Here is a 24878-nt window from a genome sequence, read left to right on the forward strand (position 1 = left end):
GTGAAGCAGACAGTGACATCACCTGCGCATGCGCACTGCATGCCGTTCATTGAGAGAGCTGTGCCACGGCCGTGACTACTGTGAGCATGTGTGGGAGTGACGTCATCGTGGATTGGCCATTCTAGTGTCTGGAGCTGGCAAATCCGGAAGGAGGACCAGGTGAAGATGGATTCCCTGTCAGCGGTGGCAGGGCGCCGCTGGAGGGATCCATTTCACAGGTAAGTCTGTCATAATAAAAAAAGCAAAATCAAAACCAACGCTCAGGTCTTCATGCACCACAGAAACACAATATCCGTCACTCTCTGGGGTGCAGCCCTCTAAAAGATTGGGGAATCTTGATGCTAATAAAAGAGAACACAAAGGGCGCACTCTACTCGTGCATTACGGTGATAAAAATGGATTTATTAAAAAATAGACAAATGAATACTCACAAACCAAGGGTCATGTGAACAAAGAGCCAAAGGTGACAGTCCTAGGCAATAGAGGTCTGAGGAAGGGAGTTTGACTCCCGAAACACGTTAGCATACTCTGTCATAGGACCTCTATTGCCTGGGACTGTCACCTTTGGCTTTTTGTCTGTTCACATGACCCTTGGTTTGTAATTATTCATTTGTCTATTTTTTTATAAATCCATTTTTATCACATTAATGCACGAGGAGAGTGCGCCCCTTGTGTTCTCTTTTATTAAGTTGTCATAATGGTCTAGTATGCAGTGCATGCTCACACATGACTTTACCCTGCATGGGGATAAGTTGTTTTTTTTTTCTCAAACGCATTTTACTACCGCTTTAAATCTGACCTCTGCCTTCCCTTCAGTCTTACACAGCTTTACAGGCTCCTCTCCTGTACTAAAGTAGCTTACTTAGACTTCACCGCACATTGTGAGCTTCATCTCTCAGTCTAGTGCTCTGCAGGTGAGAGCTACACAGTAATAAGATCTGACACATACACAAGCAGACAGAGCAATGAACAGAGAGCTCAAATCACCATGCAGTCTTTCATCACATTAGCACTCCCACATCTGTGATGCAATACAGAGGAAGTGGCAAGGCATGGATTGGACAAGAAGTTGCCTGAACCTTTAGTGAATATGAACAAGATAGGCAAATGAATACATGGAGATAGGGGAATCAGCCAATCAGACACTATAAACTGCAGCCACAACATGCGAACCCATCATTACAAGGTGAAGCAAACAAACAACGAAAGCTTTTGGAAGTGTACAATGCCTTTAGTCTTACCAGAAAGGCAGACTTCCTTCCATGCTATCCTTGCTAATGTAATGTAATGGGAGGACAAGAAGAGCATAGCCTAGTGACAACCATGGCTCCATTCATAGATACAGTGCAATGAGTGATTGTTGTCATTCTAGGACATGGAGCACCGGGAATTGATGCAGCACTTTACATATTGCATATTCACATCAGTTGTTGCCCTTTAAAGAGCTTAAAGTCTCAGGTTCCTATCTCCAATACATAGCTGTGATATTTGGGATGGGGGGGGGGGGGGGGGCACTCAAGGCGTAGTGCTTGCCAGTGAGTTCAGATCAGCCAGGAAATACAATTTCAGGGCTTGATGGCTCACTTTTAATAAAGAAAGTAAAAGTTCACATCCAACACATATTAAAAGGTTACCCTTACAGGGGTGTTCAGCATTCCTCCTCAAATGCTATACAAAAACACTGGTGCTTCCTCCTGCCTCCTAGCTCACTCTCGCAGTGTTGCTGCTCTGGCCTCAACCTTAGGCCCTTGTCTGTTCCTTCAGACCACCTCACGGCACTACTATGCTCATGTGCAATGTCTGCACTGTTCCCACAGCTCCATGCTGCATGGGCCCTGAGCTCTGGAGGGACCCCCTGTCTCTCGGGTGGAGCCCTAACCACCATCAGGCCCTTGATTGTAATGTCTGTGCATAGCTGCACACACAGCCTGCTGGTCCCCAGTAAAACCTGGACCCAGTGTTACATGCTTTATCTAAACTCTTTGAAGCCTCTGGACTCCAGAACCCAATCCAAGAATTACAAATGCCAGAGAAAAACAGAAATAAAAGCCAATTTTCTCCACTCAAAACTGACATTCTGGAGTCCCTCAATCTGCATCCTTTGTGACCTTTCATCCTGCTAACATAGTGGCAGGGTACAGCACTGTAGCTATACACATACAAGGGTCAGTTTAGACAGGAGCCAGTGAACCTACCAGTATGTCTTTGGAGAGTGGGACGAAACCTACACAAGCACAAGGGGAACATGCAAACTCTACTCTGGGTTCAGAACATGCATCCTAGTGCCACAAGGCAGGAGTGCTAATCACTAAGCCACTGTGCTGACTGATAAAGTATAAAGACTACAGAAATGAAAGTGTTATGGACCGACCGGCGGTAGCCTCTAGCGCTCCACAGACCGAGATTCCCCAGGGCGTGGAATCTAAGCCCTGACCTGCTTGTTCACCAGAGCCCCTGATGGTGGGGATGGACTTGGCGCAGGCCGAAACCAGGTTGCGGCCCCTGTGTGCAACCAGCTGTGGTAGAGGCACTTGCCGGTGGTACGTAGCAGGTGAGAGCCTGATGTGAGGAGGCGGAGTGAGCGAAGTCAGACAGGCCCGGTCGGTAACGGTGGAGGCAGAACGGTACAATGCGGCAGGCAGAAGGATAAACAGGTCACAGGCCAGGTTGAGCAACAGAAGGTCAAACGTATGGGATAAGACAGGAGAATGGTCAGACAAGCCAGGGATCAGAGCAGGAGACAGTCAACGGACAGTCAATCGCGAATGCGCATGCGCGACCGCCGTTGCGGGCGCCCAGGTCCTAGTGCCTGCATGCTAGTGCGCCCGGCATACCGCATATGCGCAGACTCGCGTGTCACGCTAAAGCCTGAGGTCCCTGGCAGACACTGAAAGATAACTAATGCAGCCACCACATTTAAGGACTGGTAGGCTGCAATATATACACTTTAACACTGACAGACCTTACACTGAAGGTGCACCAATGGACGGGGTTAAATATGGGTGGATATTGCTTTAACAAACTGCAATCCTACATATCGTAGGAACTCTACCATCAGTTCTATATTTGTAAAAAGTTCTGCTGTCAGGTGACTAATTGTGAGCTTTTTTGTACACAGTGTGTGGAAAGCCTTCGAATCCCATCACCGGACATGGCCGCATTATCAATGGTGACAGCGCAGAACTGGGGAATTTTCCTTGGCAAGTGTTACTGCGCACAACTGGGCGTGGCGGTGGCATTCTGATAGGAGAGTACTGGGTGATGACAGCTGCTCATGTGATAAATAAAGATGAAGAAAACCCAGATGGCGTCAACAACATACATGTTTTCATTGGTGACACGGATGTGGAGAAGCTAATCAGTATAGGTAATTTAGCAGTTCGGGAAGTTCATGTTCATCCAAGTTACATCTCTGGGTACCATGACCATGACATTGCTTTGATTCGCCTCAAAGAGCCCGTAATCATGAATGAGAACACCTCTCCCATCTGCCTCCCTGAAGACGGCGATGAGTCCTTGTATGATGCCGGTACTGTGGGGTATGTAAGTGGATTTGGAATGACGGAGCGGCACAAAATTTCAGATATTTTGAAATCTGTGGCTTTGCCCATGGTTCAAAGGGACAAATGCCGTAAACAGCTAGTAGAAAAACAAAGAAACATGGGTCCAACCAGTAAAATCAAAAAGGAAAAATTCACAGACAACATGTTCTGTGCTGGTTATGCTGAAGCTAATAAATTGCAGAAAGACTCATGCCAAGGAGACAGCGGGGGGCCATTTGCCTCCATAAGCGAGGACAAGTGGGTGGCCACAGGTATCGTGTCTTGGGGCATTAGTTGTGGTGTTGGCTATGGGTATTACACCAAAGTCAGCAATTACATTGATTGGATAAAAGGCCACCTGAACAGTTAAAGTGTATGTAAAGCTGAAACGTTTTGGAATTAAGACAGAAAAGGAATTGAAAGCTTTATAAGTTTTTTTGTTTTTGTTTTTTGTTTTTTTAGCTGCCTTTGCCATCTCGGGGAGATCTCCTTTTACTTCATCTCCTGGGGATTACACAGGAATTGAGAGGAAATCACCCCAAATCTTCACTGTTGGCACTTTGCTGGAGGTACCACTCCAGGATTGAGAATACAGGGACTAGCCTAAAATCCACAAAACGAAGATTAAAAAGATGGATGTGTTTCGCCCTTTACAGGAGTTAGTCATAGAGGTAGCCCAATATCTAACGCGTCAACGCCTGTGTCTGACAGGAGACACATCCACCTTTTCCATAAATCATTGATCTATGGGCAAAACGCGTCAACGCCTATGTCCGACAGGAGACACATCCACCTTTTCCATAAATCATTGATCTATGGGCAAAACACGTCAACGCCTGTGTCCGACAGGAGACACATCCACCTTTTCCATAAATCATTGATCTATGGGCAAAACACGTCAACGCCTGTGTCTGACAGGAGACACATCCACCTTTTCCATAAATCATTGATCTATGGGCAAAACACGTCAACGCCTGTGTCCGACAGGAGACACATCCACCTTTTCCATAAATCATTGATCTATGGGCAAAACACGTCAACGCCTGTGTCTGACAGGAGACACATCCACCTTTTCCATAAATCATTGATCTATGGGCAAAACGCGTCAACACCTGTGTTCGACAGGAGACACATCCACCTTTTCCATAAATCATTGATCTATGGGCAAAACACGTCAATGCCTGTGTCCGACAGGAGACACATCCACCTTTTCCATAAAGCATTGATCTATGGGCAAAACGCGTCAACGCCTGTGTCCGACAGGAGACACATCCACCTTTTCCATAAATCTTTTATCTATGGGCAAAACACGTCAATGCCTGTGTCCGACAGGAGACACATCCACCTTTTCCATAAATCATTGATCTATGGGCAAAACACGTCAATGCCTGTGTCCGACAGGAGACACATCCACCTTTTCCATAAATCTTTTATCTATGGAATTCAGCGATGGTGCATCTTCTTCCTTGTTGCAAAATCACCCCAAAGTGAACAAAATTCCCATCATAAAAAGCGTCCCAAATGGGGGACTCTTCTCACTTCTTGCTTAGGTTACATATCTAAAATTTAGCATTTCCCATCATGGTCACCAGAATAGATAGGGTAAATTTTCAGGGTGACTTGGATAGCAAAAAAACAGCGAATGGGTGATAGAGCCTTCCCCAATCCTGCTAATAATAGGTGTTTTCATTGATGTTTCTTTTAGAAAGGTTTCCTTTCTTCTCCTGTCTCAGTGACAACATTTTTACCAGAAAGGACCACCAAACCAAAACACAATGAAAATTGTCAAGTTGTTGCTTCATGTGGAGAACATGGACAAGCACATGGCAGTGAACAATGGACAACCACATGGCAGCGAACAATCCCCACACCAATACACAATACTAGGGCATGGACATTCACACCCTGTACCCCTTAACAGGCACAGGATGGGTTAAACATAATGAAGGGAACATGAGCTGACACAGGGGTCCCCCCACCCCCAAAATTCACTCCCGTCACACAGTAGTTCACTATTTCTGTAACAAACAGGACACAGGCTACTCAAGCGAATTTTTCAGGAAACCAGGTGCTCTTGTAGTGAAGATTTATTGTCATCCCAAGTGAAGTTTCTTCTTTGGTTCTATGAAGTCTTCTATGGCACAGACTTTCCTTGGTGCTGTGGGCCCTTTCTGTCTTAGCTCCTTTCGGTGCTATGGAGCCCCTTTTCTTCTAACCAGGTCTTCTTCCAGGCTCCCCCTCCCTGTGTTTAGCACATGGCTATATTATCTCCTTTCCCTACCATCATCACTTCCTGTTTTACTAGCTTTCATAAACTAGTTAAACAAGTTAATTAGCATTTGAATAAAGGAAGCCCTTTTATTGTCCAGTTTTGGTGAGCCTGTGCGAATTGTAGCCTCCGTTTTTTGTTCTTTGCTGGCGACAGGAGTAGCAGCCGGTGTAGTCTTCTGCTGCTGTAGCCCATCTGCTTCAAGGTTCGACATGTTGTGCGTTCAGAGATAGTATTCTGCATACCTTGGTTGTAACGAGTGGTTATTTGCGTTACTGTTGCCTTTCTATCATCTAGAACCAGTCTGCCCATTCTCCTCTGACCTCTAACATCAACAAAGCCTTCACACAACTGCCACTCACTGGATATTTTCTCTTTTTCGGACCATTCTCTGTAAACCTTAGAGATGGTTGTGCATAAAAATCCCAGTAGATCAGCAGTTTTTGTAATACTCAGACCAGCCCGTCTGTCATAAACAACTATCCCCTTTCTTCCCCATTCTGATGCTTTGCTTGAATTTCAACAAGTCATCTTCACCACGTCTAGTGCCTAAATGCATTGAGTTACTGCCATGTGATTGGCTGGTGAGCAGTTGACCAGGTGTACCTAATAAAGAGGCCAGTGAGTTTTTATTAAATAATGAAATAATAACTACATTGGCTAACGTGTGCCTTACATGTGCTATACTAGATATATAGCAATACTAGATCTGTCACCGACCTGTAGCCAAACCCATAGCTATGGTGGTGAGAATTGATTATCCAGCCATGCATATAGGGTAGGATATCAGGGGTATTTGCCCAGGAAGGACAGAAGACAGGTAGCTCAATGACATGCTGGTAAAAAAAAAAGCCTTTGTGGCAGAGACTTGTGATCACAATATACGCTATTTGACCAAAAGTATGTGCCGACCAATCATAGCTATTAGATATTATTGGACATACCACTCCAAACCATTATCAATAAAACTGAGGTGACTATACCAGTCTCCACTTATCTGGAAAGACTTTCTATGAGATTGTAGAGTGTTTGTGGGAATGTGTGCTCATCAGTCTAAGGAACCTTTGTGAGGTTGGGTAATGATATTTGGTACCTGGCTTGGCATTCCAATTCCTCCCAAAGATATTCAATTAGATGCAGGTCAATAGATGTGTTCTTTAGGAAGGCAAGGATCAATGTACAAAGAGCAGTGACCAATGGCAATAGCCATCCTTCATTGTCCAGCCTGGCCTGATTGCATGCTAGGAGCTGCTGCCCACAATTGTTCCCTTGTACTGCCTTGCAACACCACTCAGCTGTTTTCCTCCAATTTGCAAGGAGTAAGGTACGACTTAGCACTCTGCTGGGTGTACCCTACTGTGTAAAAGTTCAGTCGGTGGCTTCCTGTAACCATAACACACCCATGTCACTGTGAGCCAGGATGATATATCACCTGCTTGTTATTGAACCTAGTGGAAAATGTACCTTCCAAGCTATGGATAGAAGGTGAAAGGTCACCTCACCGGCAAGTGAAAAGAGGGGAGCATGAGTCCGATGGATTCCAGGGTCAGCCAATACAAGTGAAGGGATGGACGCTGCTCAACTGACCCCGGGAGTCCAACGTTGAGGAATGGCCTCAGCCAGTGTTCTGGCCAAGCCCTCTGATGCATTTTGCTCCGCTTGGTCACAGAGGTCTCTGTGAGGCTATTCCTCAACATTGGACTCCTGGGGTCAGTTGAGCAGCGTCCATCCCTTCAACTGCTTGTTATTGAAGGCCCCTTCTTAAAGTAGAATTACAGCCAAAATTACTTAGGTTTAGATATAATTGGAAAGGGTTAGAACCTCTGACGGGTAAGGACTGCTAAAAAAGCATGAGCAAATGAATGCTGAAACTCCTGCGCTGGACGATGAGCTCCACAATGTCAGGAACCCCACATGGAGTACTTTTTGGGAATGTAAGCCCTCAGCCGACCGGGGAAATCCAAAGAAGCTGTATGCAAAGAAACAAACACAGTGCACACGGGCCTAGTGCATTACCTTCTACAAATGAGCCCTCGGTTTCTTTGCACACGGGTAAGGACTGCTGTCTGTATCCCTGCTCAGAAGAATCACCGTCACTTCCAAGTACTGATACAACCCAAAACACGAAGTGACGGGAACATTTCTCCAGTGGGGACCTCATGGAGATTCTAACTCTTCCCTACTCTGTTCGAAACAAAGAAAAGGCTGGACTTTTATGTATTTCAGGAGGATAACCACTAGAGCACGCTTTGCAAAATTCAGTTATAACTATACAATATGTAAAACTAATAATCTAGATCTGTATTTTGTGCTTGGATGTACTATATGGAAGAAAATAACAAATAAAATGCCTCAGCCAGGCAATGAATCCTGTTCTGAACAATGTCTGTCACTTGTTGGTTCTGGACAGCAAACCAAACATGACGTATCTGAGAAGGTTCCGCTAGGTATAGGAGTGACCGTGCAAGCCAGGCTCCTGATTTAATATTGCCTGTCATTGATCAGACTGAAATATTCTGGAATTCCTATGAGAAGTACAGACATTTTTCAACTTAATGGAAATTTCCAGTGTAAGCAGGTACTGATAATTCTCCACTGTCAGAAAGAATGAAAGAAAGGTATGGTCACTCTTGTACCTATATTAGAACATTACTTGTTCTTGGTGGGACATCTATTGCTTCTACATTGACAACTTTAAATATTTAGTTTTTCTCAGGCTACATTTTTTGCACATGCAGAAATAATTTCCTGTTGATTTTGCTGGAATTCCGTGTCATTGTAACTAGATGTGCACCAAAATCTTAAGCAATTCTCCAGTTATCTTCTATGAACTACACAGCCTGTCCTCCCTATGTAATGGAAAAAGAGAGAAGAGGAAGAATATGCAGTCCCCGCCTGGAGAGTAGCCTGGGTTCGCATCGCTGGTTCTCTATCAATAGAGAACCCTTCTGTAATTCTTTCTCCAGGAGGCAGTGATGTAATTCAGCCCCACTTGCAGTGGTGGGTGGACCGAGACTCAGAAATCACCTAAAAGTGGGCAGATTAGGCGATAGTCTGATAGATTGAGGTAGAGAGTTCCAAAGGATGGTGGAGGCTCTGGGGAAGTCCTGGAGATGAGCATGGGAGGAGGAGACAAGGGAGCTAGAGAGCGGGAGGAGCGGAGAGAACCGTTTGGATGATATTTGAAGACAAAATTGGTGATGTAATTTGGGGCAGTTATAAATGGCTTTATATGTGATTGTTAATGTTTTCAATTTTATTAGTTGGGCAATGGGAAGCCAGTGGAGGGATTGGCAGAGAGGGGTGGAGGACACTGAATGGAGGCCAGTGGAGGGATTGGCAGAGAGGGGTGGAGGACACAGTGGAGGCCAGTGGCGGGATTGGCAGAGAGGGGTGGAGGACACTGAGTGGACGCCAGTGGAGGGATTGGCAGAGAGGGGTGGAGGGATTGGCAGAGAGGGGTGGAGGACACTGAATGGAGGCCAGTGGAGGGATTGGCAGAGAGGGGTGGCAGATATGGAACGATTAGTAAGGTGGATGAGTCTGGCAGCAGCATTCATGATAGATTGGACACACGCTAATCACCTGTTTGCTTTTCTTAATGCTTATTAGACTTGCAACTCTATAGGGAGGCTTTTGTACAAATGTGTTCTGCCCCCATTGTGGATCCAGCAGTGTCCCATCTTAACCAAGGCACCACCATACTGGTGGAGGATGCACCTGTCTTTAAGAACCCAACATATAAGAGATTGGAAGCCCTCTTTAGAACTCTGTTGCTGATGGGTCCTGTTCTTCACCCTGTCTTTACTTTGCCATGGTTTAGCACTTTACCGTGCCAAAACGTGGCTGACTGGACAAAATCTCTTAAAGGATATCTTACCACTGCTGCGGTTGAGCCCTTGAGTAAAGAACGCATAGAGCCAATGGCTGTAACTTTAAACTTCAGTTGTGATAGCCTGCTGGAGGCTTCCTGGCATATTTTCCATGTAGATTTCCCATCAGTACATATGTGTAGGATACTTTAGGTAACTTTCTGGACTGTGCAACTTACGTCCAAATAGCCTCTGATAAGTATGGTCTTTGAGGGACAAGGCCTCTTCAGATCTTATCAATATCAAGGACGCTACTGGTGGCAAGAGCACCCATCTTCCTCAACAACAGAAGCCTAAGGAGCAGCCTGCAAAGTTTGTTCTCTGTCTCTCCTTCTCTGTTAAGAAATGAATGTCATGATTCTCCACTCTGGTACCCTTAATGTCAAAACCCTCCAATCTTGGCTCCCAATCCACTCTCAAGCTCTGGGGCTCAAAGTACGCCAAATCCTCAGACAAGTCTTCCTCGGCATATAGGTGCACCCTCATTTTCCAAAGTGGGGGGATGATTGTATAGTCCTGCCCTCATTGGGGCCGCTGTGTTTCCAGATCTCCCTAAGCTCCACACAACCAGCCAACGCGCATTTTCCACACTTGCATCCACAGTCAGTGAACAGTCCTTGAACTTGGTTTTAGTTATTTTATTAGGGGAAATAACTTGGATAGGGTAAAAGGGATTATGGGATGCCCAATTTTTCTAAATCAGTGCATGAGGACAACTTCCTTCCTATTTACAGAAACAGATCCTGGACTGTTCTTTTTCCTGGAAAGCCATCAGTCTTTGCCGATCAGCAGCAACTGCCCCTTACAGGCTAAGCCCCCCTTGAAAATTGGCTTAGCTTGCTGCAAACTACATGCAGAGATGTCTCCTCTGCCCAGTAGGACTGTTCCCAGCTCAACAGCCTGCAGACACTACCAGCCCTCCTGGCTGCTCTGAAGATCTCCCAGGACAAGGATAAAGGATTAAGCACAATGCTGACATGGTCACCAACAATACTCAGGTAGGCCGTGCGTTTAAACGATGCTCAATTAGTACTGGGGGCCCAAAGTCTACTAAGAAAATCTCCTCCACACCATTACACCACCCCCACCAACCTGAACCATTGATGGATCCATGCTTCCATGTTGTTTACGTTGAATTCTGACCCTACCATCTGAATGTCACAGCTGAAATCATGAATCATTAGACTAGGCAACGTTTTTCCAATCTTCTATTGTCCAATTGTGGCGAGCCTGTGCGAACTGTAGCCTCCGTTTCCTGTTCTTAGCTGACAGGAGTGGTACCCGGTGTGGTCTCAGCTGACAGGAGTGGTACCCGGTGTGGTCTCAGCTGACAGGAGTGGCACCCGGTGTGGTCTTCTGCTGCTCTAGCCCATCTGTTTCAAGGTACGATCTTCTATTGTCCAATTGTGGCGAGCCTGTGCGAACTGTAGCCTCCGTTTCCTGTTCTTAGCTGACAGGAGTGGTACCCGGTGTGGTCTCAGCTGACAGGAGTGGCACCCGGTGTGGTCTTCTGCTGCTCTAGCCCATCTGTTTCAAGGTACGACGTGTTGAGTGTTCAGAGCTGGTATTCTGCATATCTTGGATGTATGAGTGGTTATTTGAGTTACTGTTGCCTTTCTATCATCTCCAACCAGTCTGCCCATTCTCCTCTGACCTCAACAAGGCATTTTACTTCACACAGCTGCCACTCACTGGGTATTTTCTCTTTTTGGACCATTCCAAAAAGATTAGCAATTTGTGTTACCAAGCAATTGACCAGGTGTACCTAATAAAGAGGCCAGTGAGTGTTTATATAAATATGGTCAGCAGTACAAGACAACCAGAGCTCTACTGCATTGCCAAGACAGCCTGCCATCTCCAAAAGGAACAAAGTGGTTGTAAAGTATCTTTATTAATAAACACACAAATCTGACATGCAGAAAGATGCTTGTTCATTAATGTTTGCAGCCTTTGTCAATATTGTAATATTATTATTGTTTACATGAATGTACTTAGATTAGTTCTATTACAGTGAAGGAAATGCGTATTTGCTCCCCTGCTGATTTTGAATGTTTGCCCCTCACAAAGAAATGATCGGTCTAAGAATCGAATGTTCGGTGTATTGTAACACTGAGAGACAGAATAGCAACAAAAACTTCAAAAGAAATGCATGTCTAACAAATTATGCACTGATTTACATGTTCATGAGGGAAATAAGTATTTGATCCCCTATCATTCAGCAGGATTTCTGGCTCCCAGGTGTCTTTCATACAGGTAACAAGCTGAGATTAGAAGCAGTCTCTTAAAGAGAGTGCTGTTAATCTCATTTTGTTACCTGTATAAAAGACACCTGTCCACAGGAGCAATCAAACCATCAGATTCCAAACTCTCCACCATGGCAAAGACCAAAGAGCTGTCCAAGGATGTCAGGGACAAGATGGTAGACCTACACAAGGCTCGACTGGGCTACCAAACTATTGCCAAGCAGCTTGGTGAGAAGGTGACAACAGTTGGTGCAATCATTCACAAATGGAAGAAACACAAAACAAGTGTCAGTCTCCCTAGGTCTGGTGCACCGTGCAAGATCTCACCTCGTGGAGTGTCAATGATCATGAGAACAGTGAGGAATCATCCCAGAACTACACGTGAGGATCTTGTCAATGATCTCCAGGCAGCTGGGACCACAGTCACCAAGAAAACAATTGGTAACACACTACGCCAACAAGGACTGAAATCCTGCAGTGCCCGCAAGGTCCCTCTGCTCAAGAAAGCACATGTCCAGGCCCGTCTGAAGTCTGCCACTGAACATCTGAATGATGCAGAGGAGGACTGGTGGGAAGTGTTGTGGTCAGATGAGACCAAAATCGAGCTCTTTGGCATCAACTCAACTTGCCATGTTTGGAGGAGGAGGAATGCTGCCTATGACCCCAAGAACACCATCCCAACTGTGAAACATGGTGGTGGAAACATTGTGCTTTTCTGCTAAGGGGACAGGACAACTGCACCGCATCAAAGGGATGATGAACGGGGCAATGTACCATCAAATCTTGGGTGAGAACCTTCTTCCCTCAGCCAGGGCATTGAAGATGGGTCGTAGATGGGTGTTCCAGCATGACAATCACCCAAAACACACGGCCAAGGCAACAAAGGAGCAGCTCAAGAAGAAGCACATTAAAGTCCTGGAGTGGCCTAGCCAGTCTCCAGACCTTAATCCGATTGAAAATCTGTGGAGGGAGCTGAAAGTTCGATTTGACAAACGTCAGCCACCAAACCTTAATGACTTGGAGAGGATCTGCCAAGAGGAGTGGGCCAAAATCCCTCCTGAGATGTGTGCAAACCTGGGGGCCAACTCCAGGAAACGTCTGACCTCTGATTGCCAACAAGGGATTTGCCACCAAGTACTAAGTCATGTTTTGTGAAGGGGATCAAATCCTTCTTTCCCTCATGAACATGCAGATCAGTCATCATTTGTTAGACGCATTTCTGCTGAATTTGTTGTTGCTATTCTGTCTCTGTGTTACAATACACCAAACATTCGATTGTTAGACCAATCATTTCTTTGTGAGGGGCGAACATTCAACATCAGCAGGGGAGCAAATATGCATTTCCTTCACTGTATCTGCAGATCAAAACAGCATCATTTATCTACACATGCCCCGTACACATGATAAGAAAATTGTACAAAACATTTTGCGGAACCATTGATCGAACGATTTTCTCTTCGTTGATGAGCAGGATGTTTTAACCGATAACGATATTGTGAACGAAAAAATCCGGTTGAACAACAGTGAAAAATTTTGCCGTTTCACATACGAACGACCGATTTTCTATGCGGCAGTATGATGACCGTACGAAAAAAAATCTATCAAGCGCTATCACGCATGAGCGGAAACAGAGGATGACCCGGATGTTCATGTCCGAGGAATCTTCGTAAACAAGAACGAAAAATCCAAATGTTAAAAGTAGATCGGCCGAATGAGATGATGAAAGCAGAATTCTGCGTATTATATTTTATGTATCACTATTTATGTATATAGATCATGGAATAAACTATATTATAATTGTGTAGATCGCTCATTCTGGCTGGAAGGGCGTGGCGACAAGGTCACACGCACACCGCATCACTTCCACTTGGAAGACGTCAACACTATGTATTGCCCGACGAATGATTTTTTTTTTTAGACTGGTCAATGTGGGCCACGATTTTGACCAACGAACGAACACCTCTCGGTCGTCAGATGACCGATCGGTCGATTTTCTAATCGTGTATTCCCACCTTAAGTTTCAGCAGTCTTGAAAGCAGAAAAAAAGTTTTTATGTAATAAAGATGAATCCTTTGTAATCTCTACCTAATCCTAATTATTGCTAGTTTCCCCTAATTTACTCCCTTTTAATCTTACTTCATGTAAAATGTGTTTTAATTATGTTCACTTGTATTTTTTTTAATGGGATAGTATAAAATAAAACTTTGTATGCTTCATCGAAAGAGGAAATGTGCTGCCCCAATAAACGTGTCTGTTTCCCTATTTACCCCTCTTGTTTGTAATTCGCTATCACAGCCTCTAGATACCACTGTCAGTCTCGCACAGGGGCGGACTGACAACTCATGGGGCCCCCGGGCAATAGGGGATCATGGGGCCCCTGTGTCCTTGCCCAAACTCAAAAAAGCCTATGAAAAAGGTACCAGGGGCATTTCATGGGGCCCCCTACTGACCCCGGGCAGTGCCCGAGCTTCCAAATGGTCAGTCCGCCCCTGGTCTCGCCCTCACCTCACCCAGTGTTCCTGTCCATATAGAGTAAGGCTGGCCATACATTATACAATTTTCTTGAGAATTTTGGTTTAGATTTACCAAAAACCATATAATAGGAGGTCCATGCACTACATAGTTGAAGGTAAATCTAAAGGAATTTGGGCAGAAATCGGACAGACAATTGTGAGAAAATTGTATAATGTATGGCCAGCCTAAGAGGGTTTTTTTTAGAGAAATATCTTTTCACCCGCAAGAAACAAAAAAAAAAAACATCACCCCCAGACACAGTGGAACACTGATCATTGTACGGGACCTCTGTGCGAAGTCCCGATCATGTGATCGCTGATTGGCTAATCAGCGATCACATGAATAGTAATAAGCAAGATGTCACTTCTGACATCATTGCTTACTACATGTGAAATCTGTGAATGATCACAGAGATCACATGGTACAGGGCTATTCACAACAGCTTTGTACCATGTGACAAGCTGTGACCAATCACAGCTCACACAGTATTTCTCAATGGCTTCAAGAATCACATCCTATCAATCCTATCACATCTGAGCAGCCCATGTGCCTATAGAGTCACATGTGTGGGTATATTTACAGTGGTAAAAGACAGCCCGCTCCCTCTCTCTTGTTCCATGCCCACTAACCAGCTAAACACAATGGGGTCGGGATATTACATCTTGATTGACGGAGGATTCACCTCCCTCTTATCCAAAGACACAGGCTGAAGGGCTGTGACACAGCCTGCGACTGACAGAAATTCATCCATACCATGTTATTGCCAAAAAAATAATAAAGATTTGATTCCAAATATATATATATATATATATATATATATATATATATTTGTATGAAGGTTTAAAACCATTTATTGATCTGAATTATTTATATTTAATCTGCCCCAAAGGCTTTTATTTTACTTTGAACATGTGACCAGTAGCAGAGGGACTAGAAGCTTCTCCTGCCACTGTTTCCCTGTAGACAGGCTTGGAAAGAGCTGGGTCATGTGACAGCTATATATCGACTAGGATAAAAGGTACTTAGATTTTTTTTTTAATTAAAATAATTTCGGAGCCATCACCCACATACAGAATGTAATGTATGTTTAGTATCACTTTAAGTGCAATATTTCAGGGCTGCACAGTACCCCTTGGTCGGGCATGTCTGATCACTGCCTGATGAAGGGGTCCTGCATGGCCCCGAAATGCTGCACTTAACACTGTGATGTGATCACCAAATTAATGTTTGGATTTTATTTAACCGCCTCCATATAAGGAAATGACGGGCGCAAGGCGGTTCTCTCGTTCTAACCACACATACGCGGCTCCGGCGATCGGTGGTGCGCTGTATTCTCAGACACAGCGGATCACCGATCAACAGAAAGAGCCGAAGACATCGGCTCAGTCATGTGATCAGCTGTGTCCAATCACAGCTGATCGCATGTAAATAAGGAAATGCCGGTTATCGGCATTTCTCTCCTCTCGAGCTGTCACGCTGACAGAGGAGAGGAGAGCTGGTAATCTGCATTACTCAGAGGGGGCATCTGATGATCAGTGTAGCCCCATCAGTGCCACCTGCCAGTGTCCATCAATGCCACATATCAGTGCCCATCTGAGCTGCCTTTCAGTGCCATCTATCAGTGCCAGTTAGTGCCACCTATTAATGCCAGTTAGTGCCACCTATCAGTGCTGCCAGTGCCAACTATCAGTGCCAGTCAGTGCCGCCTATCAGTGCGCATCAGTGCCCGTCAGTACTGTCGATCAGTGCCGCGTGACAGTCAGTGCCGCCTATCAGTGGCAGTCAGTGCCATATATCTGTGATGCCTGTCAATGCCCATCAGTGCCACCTACCAGTGCCTCCTCATGAGTGCCTATCAGTGCCCATCACTGCAGCCTCATTAGCGCACATCAGTGAAGGAGAAAAATCACTTATTTACAAAATTGTATAACAAAAACTAAGAAAAAAATTTTTTTTTTTCAAAATTGTCTGTTGTTTTTGGTTTGTTTAGCAAAAAATAAAAAACCTCGAGGTGATTAAATATGACCAAAAGAAAGCTCTATCTGTCTCAAAAAAATGTTAAAAATTTCATATGGGTACAGTGTTGCATGACCGCGCAATTGTCATTCAAAGTGTGACAGCTCTGAGAGCTGGAAATTGGCCTGGGCAGGAAGGGGGTATAAGGGCCCAGTAGGCAGGAAGGGGGTAGAAGCGCCCGGTGGGCAGGAAGGGGGTAGAAGCGCCCGGTGGGCAGGAAGGGGGTGGAAGCGCCCGGTAGGCAGGAAGGGGGTGGAAGCGCCCGATAGGCAGGAAGGGGGTAGAAGCGCCTGGTAGGTGAGGGGTTAAAGGATCCTTGGTGTGCTGGTCACAAATACTTTGGCTATACGGTTCCGGTCTCCAGCTGGCAGTTGCCGCAGCACCTGATTGGCCTTTTACAGGAAAGTGTGCTAACACCATAAATGACACACACAACATGTACAATATGTAACGCACTACGACAATGATTGGAGCCATAAATACCTGAAATAAGTAAAATATATATCGATTTTATTGTGATGATAATTTTTGGCTTTGTGCTCATATATCCCATTTCATATTCATCATTTGGACAGGAAATGATGTCACTTCCTGCGTTCCATACCATTCTACTTACAAATCTTCAGTAGTTCGGCCTTCTGCTCACCATCTTCCTTTTCGGTCTCCTTTATTGTCTCTTTGATCCACTCCACATAATTCTTCACTCTGGTGTACATTCCGAACTCTCCACATTTAAGGCCCCAGGAGACAATACCGCCAATATATAATTTTTTCTCCTTAACGTCTTCTGACTTATATCTGAACATGAGCGGACCGCCGCTGTCACCTTGACAACTGTCTTTATTGCTTCCACCTGCGCAGATCATGTTTTCGGTAAAGACTTGGTTGGTGACTTCTGAATTCTTGCAGTCTTCGGTTTTGCGGACAGGAACAGGAACGTACTGCAGAACTGCCGTTTTCAATCCTCTGAAATTATCGCTCTTCCTTCCCCAGCCTGCCACGTACCCGACTTCATTTATCTCTGGGGACGGGTCCGTTATAATTTCCGGCAGACATACCGGAGATATGCAGGGACCCATTTCAATCCTACGATTCAGCTGGACAAGGGCAATGTCATTGTCATAATTCATTCTGTTATCATTATTTCCTACGGTCCAGTTGGGGTGGAGAATGACTTTCTTGGTCAGCAGCTCCTCTCCTTTACGGTGGGAGACATCTCCGGCAAGTAATCTGGGTTGGAGATGGTCTTGGACCACGTGGGCAGCTGTGAGGACCCATTGATCAGATATGAGTGACCCCCCTCCAAGGTCTCCTGATGGAAAATGCATGACCCAAGGGAAGAACCCGTTCTCTGCTGCGGAGCCACCATATATTCTGGATTGAAACTCCAAGGTGGTTTTGCCACAGACTAGAAGTAAAAAGCAGACAGATATTAAGGAATTCTTAAAAAAAAGCAATAAAGTGATGCACGGTCATTAATGTCATATCTTTGGCATTGAGCAGGCAATTACCATGGATGCAATATATACAGTTGTGTTCAAAATGATAGCAGTGTGTTGAAAGAAGTGAATAAAGCTGAAAATCCTGCTAATGGCTTTTATTTCCATCCACACAAATGCATTGGGAACACGACACATTCTATTCCAAATCACAACATGAAGAAAAATACATCAAATTTGTGTTGTTCCTCTAAAAAAAATGGAAGAAAAGTGAATATTAGACGGTTCAAAATAATCGCAGTGTTTGTATTCTTCTTTACAAAGTCAAACATTCACTATATAAACTGAGAAATGTTTGAAGATTTTGCTTTCCTTTGAATGACTTCATGAATATTTGGTTGTAGTCGCACTGTTTCTGAGAACTGCTGTACATCTGTGTTGCATGGAGTCCCCCAACTTCTGGCCCCTGTGATCAGGTATTCCAGCCCAGGATGATTGGACCACATTCCACAGTTCTTCTCTATTTCTTGGTTTTGCCTCAGAAACTGCATTTTTGATGTCACCCCACAAGTCTTCTATTGGATGAAGATCCGGGGATTGGGCTGGCCACTCCATAACGTCAATCTTGTTGGTCTGGAACCAAGATGTTGCACGTTTACTGGTGTGTTTGGGGTCGTTGTCTTGTTGGAACACCCATTTCAAGGGCATTTCCTCTTCAGCATAAGGCAGCATGACCTCTTCACGTATTCTGATGTATTCAAACTGATCCATGATCCCTGGTATGCGATAAATAGGACCAACACCGTAGTATGAGAAACATCCCCATATCATGATGCTTGCACCACCATGCTTCACGGTCTTCACAGTGTACTGTGGCTTGAATTCAGTGTTTGGGGGTCGTCTGACAAACTGTCTCCGCCCACTAGACCCAAAAAGAACAATCTTACTTCCATCAGTCCACAAAATGTTGCGCCATTTCTCTTTAGGCCAGTCAATGTGCTCTTTGGCAGATTGTAACCTCTTCAGCACACGTCTTTTTTCCAACAGTGGGACTTTGCGGGGGCTTCTTGCAGATAGCTTGGCTGCACATCGGCATCTTCTAATTGTAACAGTCCTCACAGGGAACGTCACACCTTCTTTCATCTTCCTGGAGCTGATTGTTGGCTGAGTCCGCCCCATTTTGGCTATTCTATCCATTCCAATGGTAGTTTTTCGCTTTCTTCCACGTCTTTCAGGTTTTGGTTGCCATTTTAAAGCATTTGTGATCATTTTAGCTGAGCAGCCGATCATTTTCTGCACTTCTTTATATGTTTTCCCCTCTCCAATCAACTTTTTAATCAAGGTACGCTGTTTTTCTGAACAATGTCTGGAACGACCCATTTTCCTCAGAATTTCAGAGAGAAATGCACTGTAACCAGCATGTCCAACATTTGCTGCCTTCCTTCCTTAAATAAGGGCAATAATTGCCACCTGTTTTTCAAAGAATGAATGACCTCACTAATAGAACTCCACACGGCTATTATTTTGAACACGCCCCTTTCAATGAGTGATTCAATGACACAGAATCAGCAGCATGCATGTCATGACTGTCGGGTCTGTTGGATTTCTATTACTCTACTACACCTGCTAGGAAATTATTTGCCATGTAGAAATATCATTTCTACCAAAAACAGCGATTGATCCGGTTAGTGATGTCTGACTGCTATTATTTTGAACACAACTGTATATAGCACAGGGACTTCGAACTAACCAGTATCATGGAAGTCAGTTATATTTGTGGGGGCGCAGGGTGAATTATCGCACTATATCTGAAGTCTACACCTGTGGAGAGATGCTGTAAATTGGAAAAAGACTTTACATGTGAACATGTTCCCAAACTATAGTACATACAATTTCTTCTTGTATGTGTTTTTATGCTGTGTTTGTTATCCACCGCTGTTCACACCAGTGCAGGGTGGCCTGTAAGACTCTATCCCAAACAGTTTGGAGGCTTGGGGGTTCCTCACCTCTTATGGTACCATAGGGTGGCACAGCTGACCCAACTGGTACAGATTTACTCCAATAATTACAGGTCAGAATGGATGAAGCTGGAATCTCAAGCTTGTAGGCAGGTGCAGTTTACTCCCTCCACTGTAGGTGGCGCTCAGCCATAGTGGCTCTGCAGCTGGAGAGGAAGCCATGAGGAACATGATTCCTCTATGGTTTCCTGGGTCACTGGGGCAGCAATCCGGTAGGAAGCTGTTGTGCCATGTGACTCTGGCAGCCATCTTGGGTCAGGCAGAACCTATTTAAGGCCCTGGCTCCCACACTTGGTGTGCATTTTCAAGTTGGCAGGGTACCTGTCTGTAAGGGACAGTACTAGCTTTAGGGAAAGGTTCCTGAAGAGGAGGGAAACCCTTATGGACACCTTCCCGACTGGGCCCGAGCTAGCCAGGCTGCATTGTGCCCCTCTCAGCAGATGCTGTCAGTCCGGCCAGTATCTGCTTTGTTCACGTTGCTAGAAACCATGAGTGCACCCGGCTGGGTAGACTTCCCATTGGGTTCATTTTGAACTGATGCTGCGTTACTTCAATACAAGGTTACTTTGTACCTGTCTGTGTGAATTATTGCCCACCTACAAGCTGTCCACCCTCTACCACTTGACCTCCGTATGTGGATACCATTTAAACATTACAAGGCCATTCTATGCCCCACGTTGTCACTCATAGTGAGTTTGGGGCACAGTACTGAAAACCAGTTGCACCAATCTTCAATAACCCAGCGTTCCCTCTTGGTCTGTGCCCACACTAGTTCACCTAGTGGATGAATAAAGGCCTATACTGCATTGCAGGGGAATTCACTCTCCGGAATACTTCTGCCAGACGCTTGAGATGCCCCCCCCCCCCCCCCCCGGAATCTTTGTGCCTGAATCAAATATTCCACTTTCTATGATCTCTAAAACAATCTACTGCAGATATCACCACCAGAACGTTATATGAAAGCAGATGCTTGTGGGACACAGACCCTCAGGGAAGCTTCTCAACTTTTATATCAGTTTTTCTCCACCTTATCAGACAAATTAGCCCACCAGCGGGTTTGGGAAGCAGACCTAGGGGAGGAAATTTCACCTGAGAGCTGGTCCAGTTGGACAGTTAGACTACACCACAAGGTAAACAAGGCATTTTTCAGGGGGGCAGCACCTTCCCCCCAGAAAAAGGGATGAAAGAAGGGACATGGCACCATAGGAACCAGGTGGGATCCAAGAGAGGCTGCTTGATGGTCTATGTAGAGCCTGACTCTCATTCCCAGGGATGTCCGGAGCTGTGAAGATGAGTGTCTCTCTCAGTGGTGGACTGGCAACTCATGGGGCCCCCGGGCAAAAAGGGATCATGGGGCCCGTGTCCTTGCCCACACTCAAACCACACCCAAAAAAGCCTATGAAAGGTACCAGGGGCATTTAATGGGGCCCCCTACTGACCCGAGTGCCGGAACGGTCAGTCCGCCCCTGGTCTCTCTATCGCCGGGGTGGGTTTTGGAAGGCTCTCCCAGGTGGGGGGCAGGGGTGTTGCTGGTCACTGTCAGGCTCTTTGGGGTGGTGTTGGTCGATGTCCATGGGAGCAGATGATTATTGTGTTGCCTAGGGCAGCACAAAACCTAAATACACCACTGGACTACACACTGGAGTACTCAATACAACCCTGGTTGAAGGGAACTATAAAATGTCCTATTGGTACCTATCCAAGATTTATCCTGACACGTCTCCTATTGCAGGGGGGCAATATGTTCCATGTCTGGTGGACTTGCCCCAAAGGGGGGCAGCACCTTCCCCCCAGAAAAAGGGATGAAAGAAGGGACACGGGCGCCATAGGAACCAGGTGGGATCCAAGAGAGGCTGCTTGATGGTCTATGTAGAGCCTGACTCTCATTCCTGGGGATGTCCGGAGCTGTGAAGATGAGTGTCTCTCTATCGCCAGGGTGGGTTGTGGAAGGCTCTCCCAGGTGGGGGGCAGGGGTGTTGCTGGTCAATTTCAGGCTCTCTGGGAGTGGTGTTGGTTGATGTCCATGAGGGAAGACGATTTTTGTGTTGCCTATGGCAGCACAAAACCTAAATACACCACTGGACTACACACTTGAGTACTCAATACAACCCTGGTTGAAGGGAACTATAAAATGTCCTATTGGTACCTAGTCAAGATTTATCCTGACACATCTCCTATTGCCGGGGGGCAATATGTTCCATGCCTGGTGGACTTGCCCCAACGTCAAACAATTCTGGACTAGAGTGTTCACTATGGCTCTTACGGTGACTAATGTGAAAGTCCCCATAACTGCCAAAATTGCACTTTTGAACGAGTCCCTGGAGGACATCCCTAGGCATACACAGTCCCACATATTTTACATTTTTCTGGTGGCTGAAATGACCATCACCAGGGCATGGAAGTCGCCCGTTGTTGATTTCACCGCAATGAATAATGCTACACAGATAGCCAGTCTGCTTAAGGACAAAAAGGCCAGGTTCAAAAAGGTGTGGGACCCCTGGCTACCATATCTACAACCGACTCCCCTGGCTACGGCCTACAACCGTAGGCTCAGAGAGAGGGATTGACAGGCCCCGAACCGAGGGGGGGCGACTCCTCGTTCTCATTTCTTCTTCTCCCCACTTCATTCCGATGATTTTATTCTCTCCTTTACTCACCCCACTTCTTTATATTCTCAATATCATTTGGTCAGCTTTAAACACCCCATGTGTGCAAAACCGAGGCCTATCCAACAGGCGCCATACCTCCTGACTTCATATAAGCATCATCAGGGCCGTGTATAAGGGGGTACCACTGGTCCTCCTGTACGGGGCCCAGACCAGCAGGGGGACCCAGGCAGCTGGGTGAATCAGATGTGGGCAGGGAGTGAGATCAACACAGTGGGGGGAGAGGGACAATTACTGGAACTGATCCCCTGTATGGCTCTCTCTGCAGCACCTCCCAATGCACTATACATTTCCCCATGCTGCCCAAGCACCCCCCTGTGCCCCCAACCACTTTCTCTTCTCTCCTTCCCAGCTGCAAACACACTACAGGATCCTTAGGATGAAGAGTCCATAAATATGTCACATTTACCAGCCCCTTCTTTTCCTGAATGAACACAATGAGTGATTGGTACCAATCAATCACTGTGTTCATTCATAACTGAAGCATAGTAAACTTTGCTTGCTTCACTGTTTCTGTTTTCTTTTTTACAACAATAAAAATTTTGAAACAGAAACATTTTAGATAGGGTAAGGAAGGGTTATAATTCCTGTTGTTGTTTCTTTTGCCTTCTGTGTCCCATTAGGGAGGTTTCCCTTCACTTCCTGTCCCATAGCCAAAACAGGAAGTGAGAGGAAATCTCTCCAAAGTGAAGGAATCCCTGGTTGTCAACAAAACTGGTGATCCCATTGGATGACTTCCCATCTCATTCCTTTGCTGGTGACAACCCAAAGTTGGGGATTTTCTTTGACTTTCAGTGATAACAGTAAACAGGACAAAAAAGAGGGTGAATCACTCTAATGGAGATACAGACAACAATAAAACCTGACAGGGGTTTAATCCCTTTCCACTGTATAAAACAAAAACAAAAAATCCTCTGCATTGTGTAAAAAGGGCTGTTTGATCCTGACTTCTCCGATCCTCCCATTCTTCTACTGCCCCCAATCTATCTGCTGAGAGAACAAAGCCTTGAGGGCAAGCTGCACATGCTCGGTTTGGTGTGTATTGCTGGAGAGGTAGTCTTTTCTTTTTTTGGCAGAGTGCATGTGATCAGCACAGGGCCAATCAGCACTGTCCAGACAGAGGGTCAGGGGTCCTGCAGCCTCATAGGACAATCGGGAGAATGAAAACTCCTTCTACGTGTTTTAACCAGTGCTCTGCTGGACACTGATAGAAGTCACAAGACTGATATATACTGCTGATGAGAAAAGGTATTTAGCAGTTTATATTTACAAAAATAATTGCATTTCCAAGTTCTGTGTACTGTGGGAGACCAGATATAGTGAATGCGGGGTCCGGGGAGAGTGGATACAGTGAATGCGGGGTCCGGGGAGAGCGGATACAGTGAATGCGGGGTCCGGGGAGAGCGGATACAGTGAATGCGGCGTCCGGGGAGAGCGGATACAGTGAATGCGGGGTCCGGGGAGAGCGGATACAGTGAATGCGGGGTCCGGGGAGAGCGGATACAGTGAATGCGGGGCCCGGGGAGAGCGGATACAGTGAATGCGGGGCCCGGGGAGAGCGGATACAGTGAATGCGGGGCCCGGGGAGAGCGGATACAGGGGATGCGGGGTCCGGGGAGAGCGGATACAGCGGATGCGGGGTCCGGGGAGAGCGGATACAGCGGATGCGGGGCCCGGAGAGAGCGGATACAGCGGATGCGGGGCCCGGGGAGAGCGGATACAGCGGATGCGGGGCCCGGGGAGAGCGGATACAGCGGATGCGGGGCCCGGGGAGAGCGGCTACAGCGAATGCGGGGCCCGGGGAGAGCGGAAATATCGAATGCGGGGCCCGGGGAGAGCGGAAATATCGAATGCGGGGCCCGGGGAGAGCGGATATAGTGAATGCGGGGTCCGGGGAGAGCGGATATAGCGAATGCGGGGCCCGGGGAGAGCGGATATAGCGAATGCGGGGCCCGGGGAGAGCGGATATAGCGAATGCGGGGTCCGGGGAGAGCGGATATAGCGAATGCGGGGTCCTGGACTGTTTCCTGGAAATTACATTGTTATATTAGTTAATCAACTTACATACAAACAATGGTCTCCATTAGATGACAATCGCCAAATCACATTTTTATAAAGACATGAAAATAAAAACCATGGAATATAAAACCCCACATACAAATATATTCACCTGGTTTACATACGGGGAGATCAGTTTGTTTTTTGCTGTTCACCCAGTCTCCATCCAAAGAGCAGTGATAGGTGTCTGCAAAGATGAGAAACAAGAATGTATGCTGAGCACCTAAAGAGAACCTGTCTT

The 24878-nt window shown here is 46.0% G+C and overlaps 2 protein-coding genes across 3 annotated transcripts in view; one reads left to right on the top strand and one right to left on the bottom strand.

Annotated features, from left to right (window-relative positions):
• The window catches only part of C1R (complement C1r), a 42132-nt gene extending 33938 nt beyond the window's left edge, over window positions 1-8194 (top strand). Inside the window, exon 12 of the mRNA XM_089662940.1 lies at window positions 3119-8194. Within this exon, the coding sequence (XP_089519066.1) occupies window positions 3119-3912 (794 nt within the window). The 3' untranslated portion in view covers window positions 3913-8194. The remainder of the gene's footprint in view (window positions 1-3118) is intronic.
• Window positions 8195-16945: 8751 nt separating this feature from the next.
• The window catches only part of C1S (complement C1s), a 50776-nt gene continuing 42843 nt past the window's right edge, over window positions 16946-24878 (bottom strand). For both annotated transcript variants that reach the window (XM_089662948.1, XM_089662947.1), the window contains exons 10-11: window positions 24750-24824; window positions 16946-17864 (exon numbers count right to left, since the gene is read on the bottom strand). In XM_089662948.1, coding sequence (XP_089519074.1) covers window positions 17065-17864; window positions 24750-24824 — 875 coding nt within the window. In that variant the 3' untranslated portion in view covers window positions 16946-17064. The remainder of the gene's footprint in view (window positions 17865-24749; window positions 24825-24878) is intronic.

The sequence above is a fragment of the Staurois parvus genome, unplaced genomic scaffold, assembly GCF_062004578.1.
Source record: "Staurois parvus isolate SC_StPar_1 unplaced genomic scaffold, SC_StPar_1.0 ptg001590l, whole genome shotgun sequence".
NCBI classification, from domain to species: domain Eukaryota; kingdom Metazoa; phylum Chordata; class Amphibia; order Anura; family Ranidae; genus Staurois; species Staurois parvus.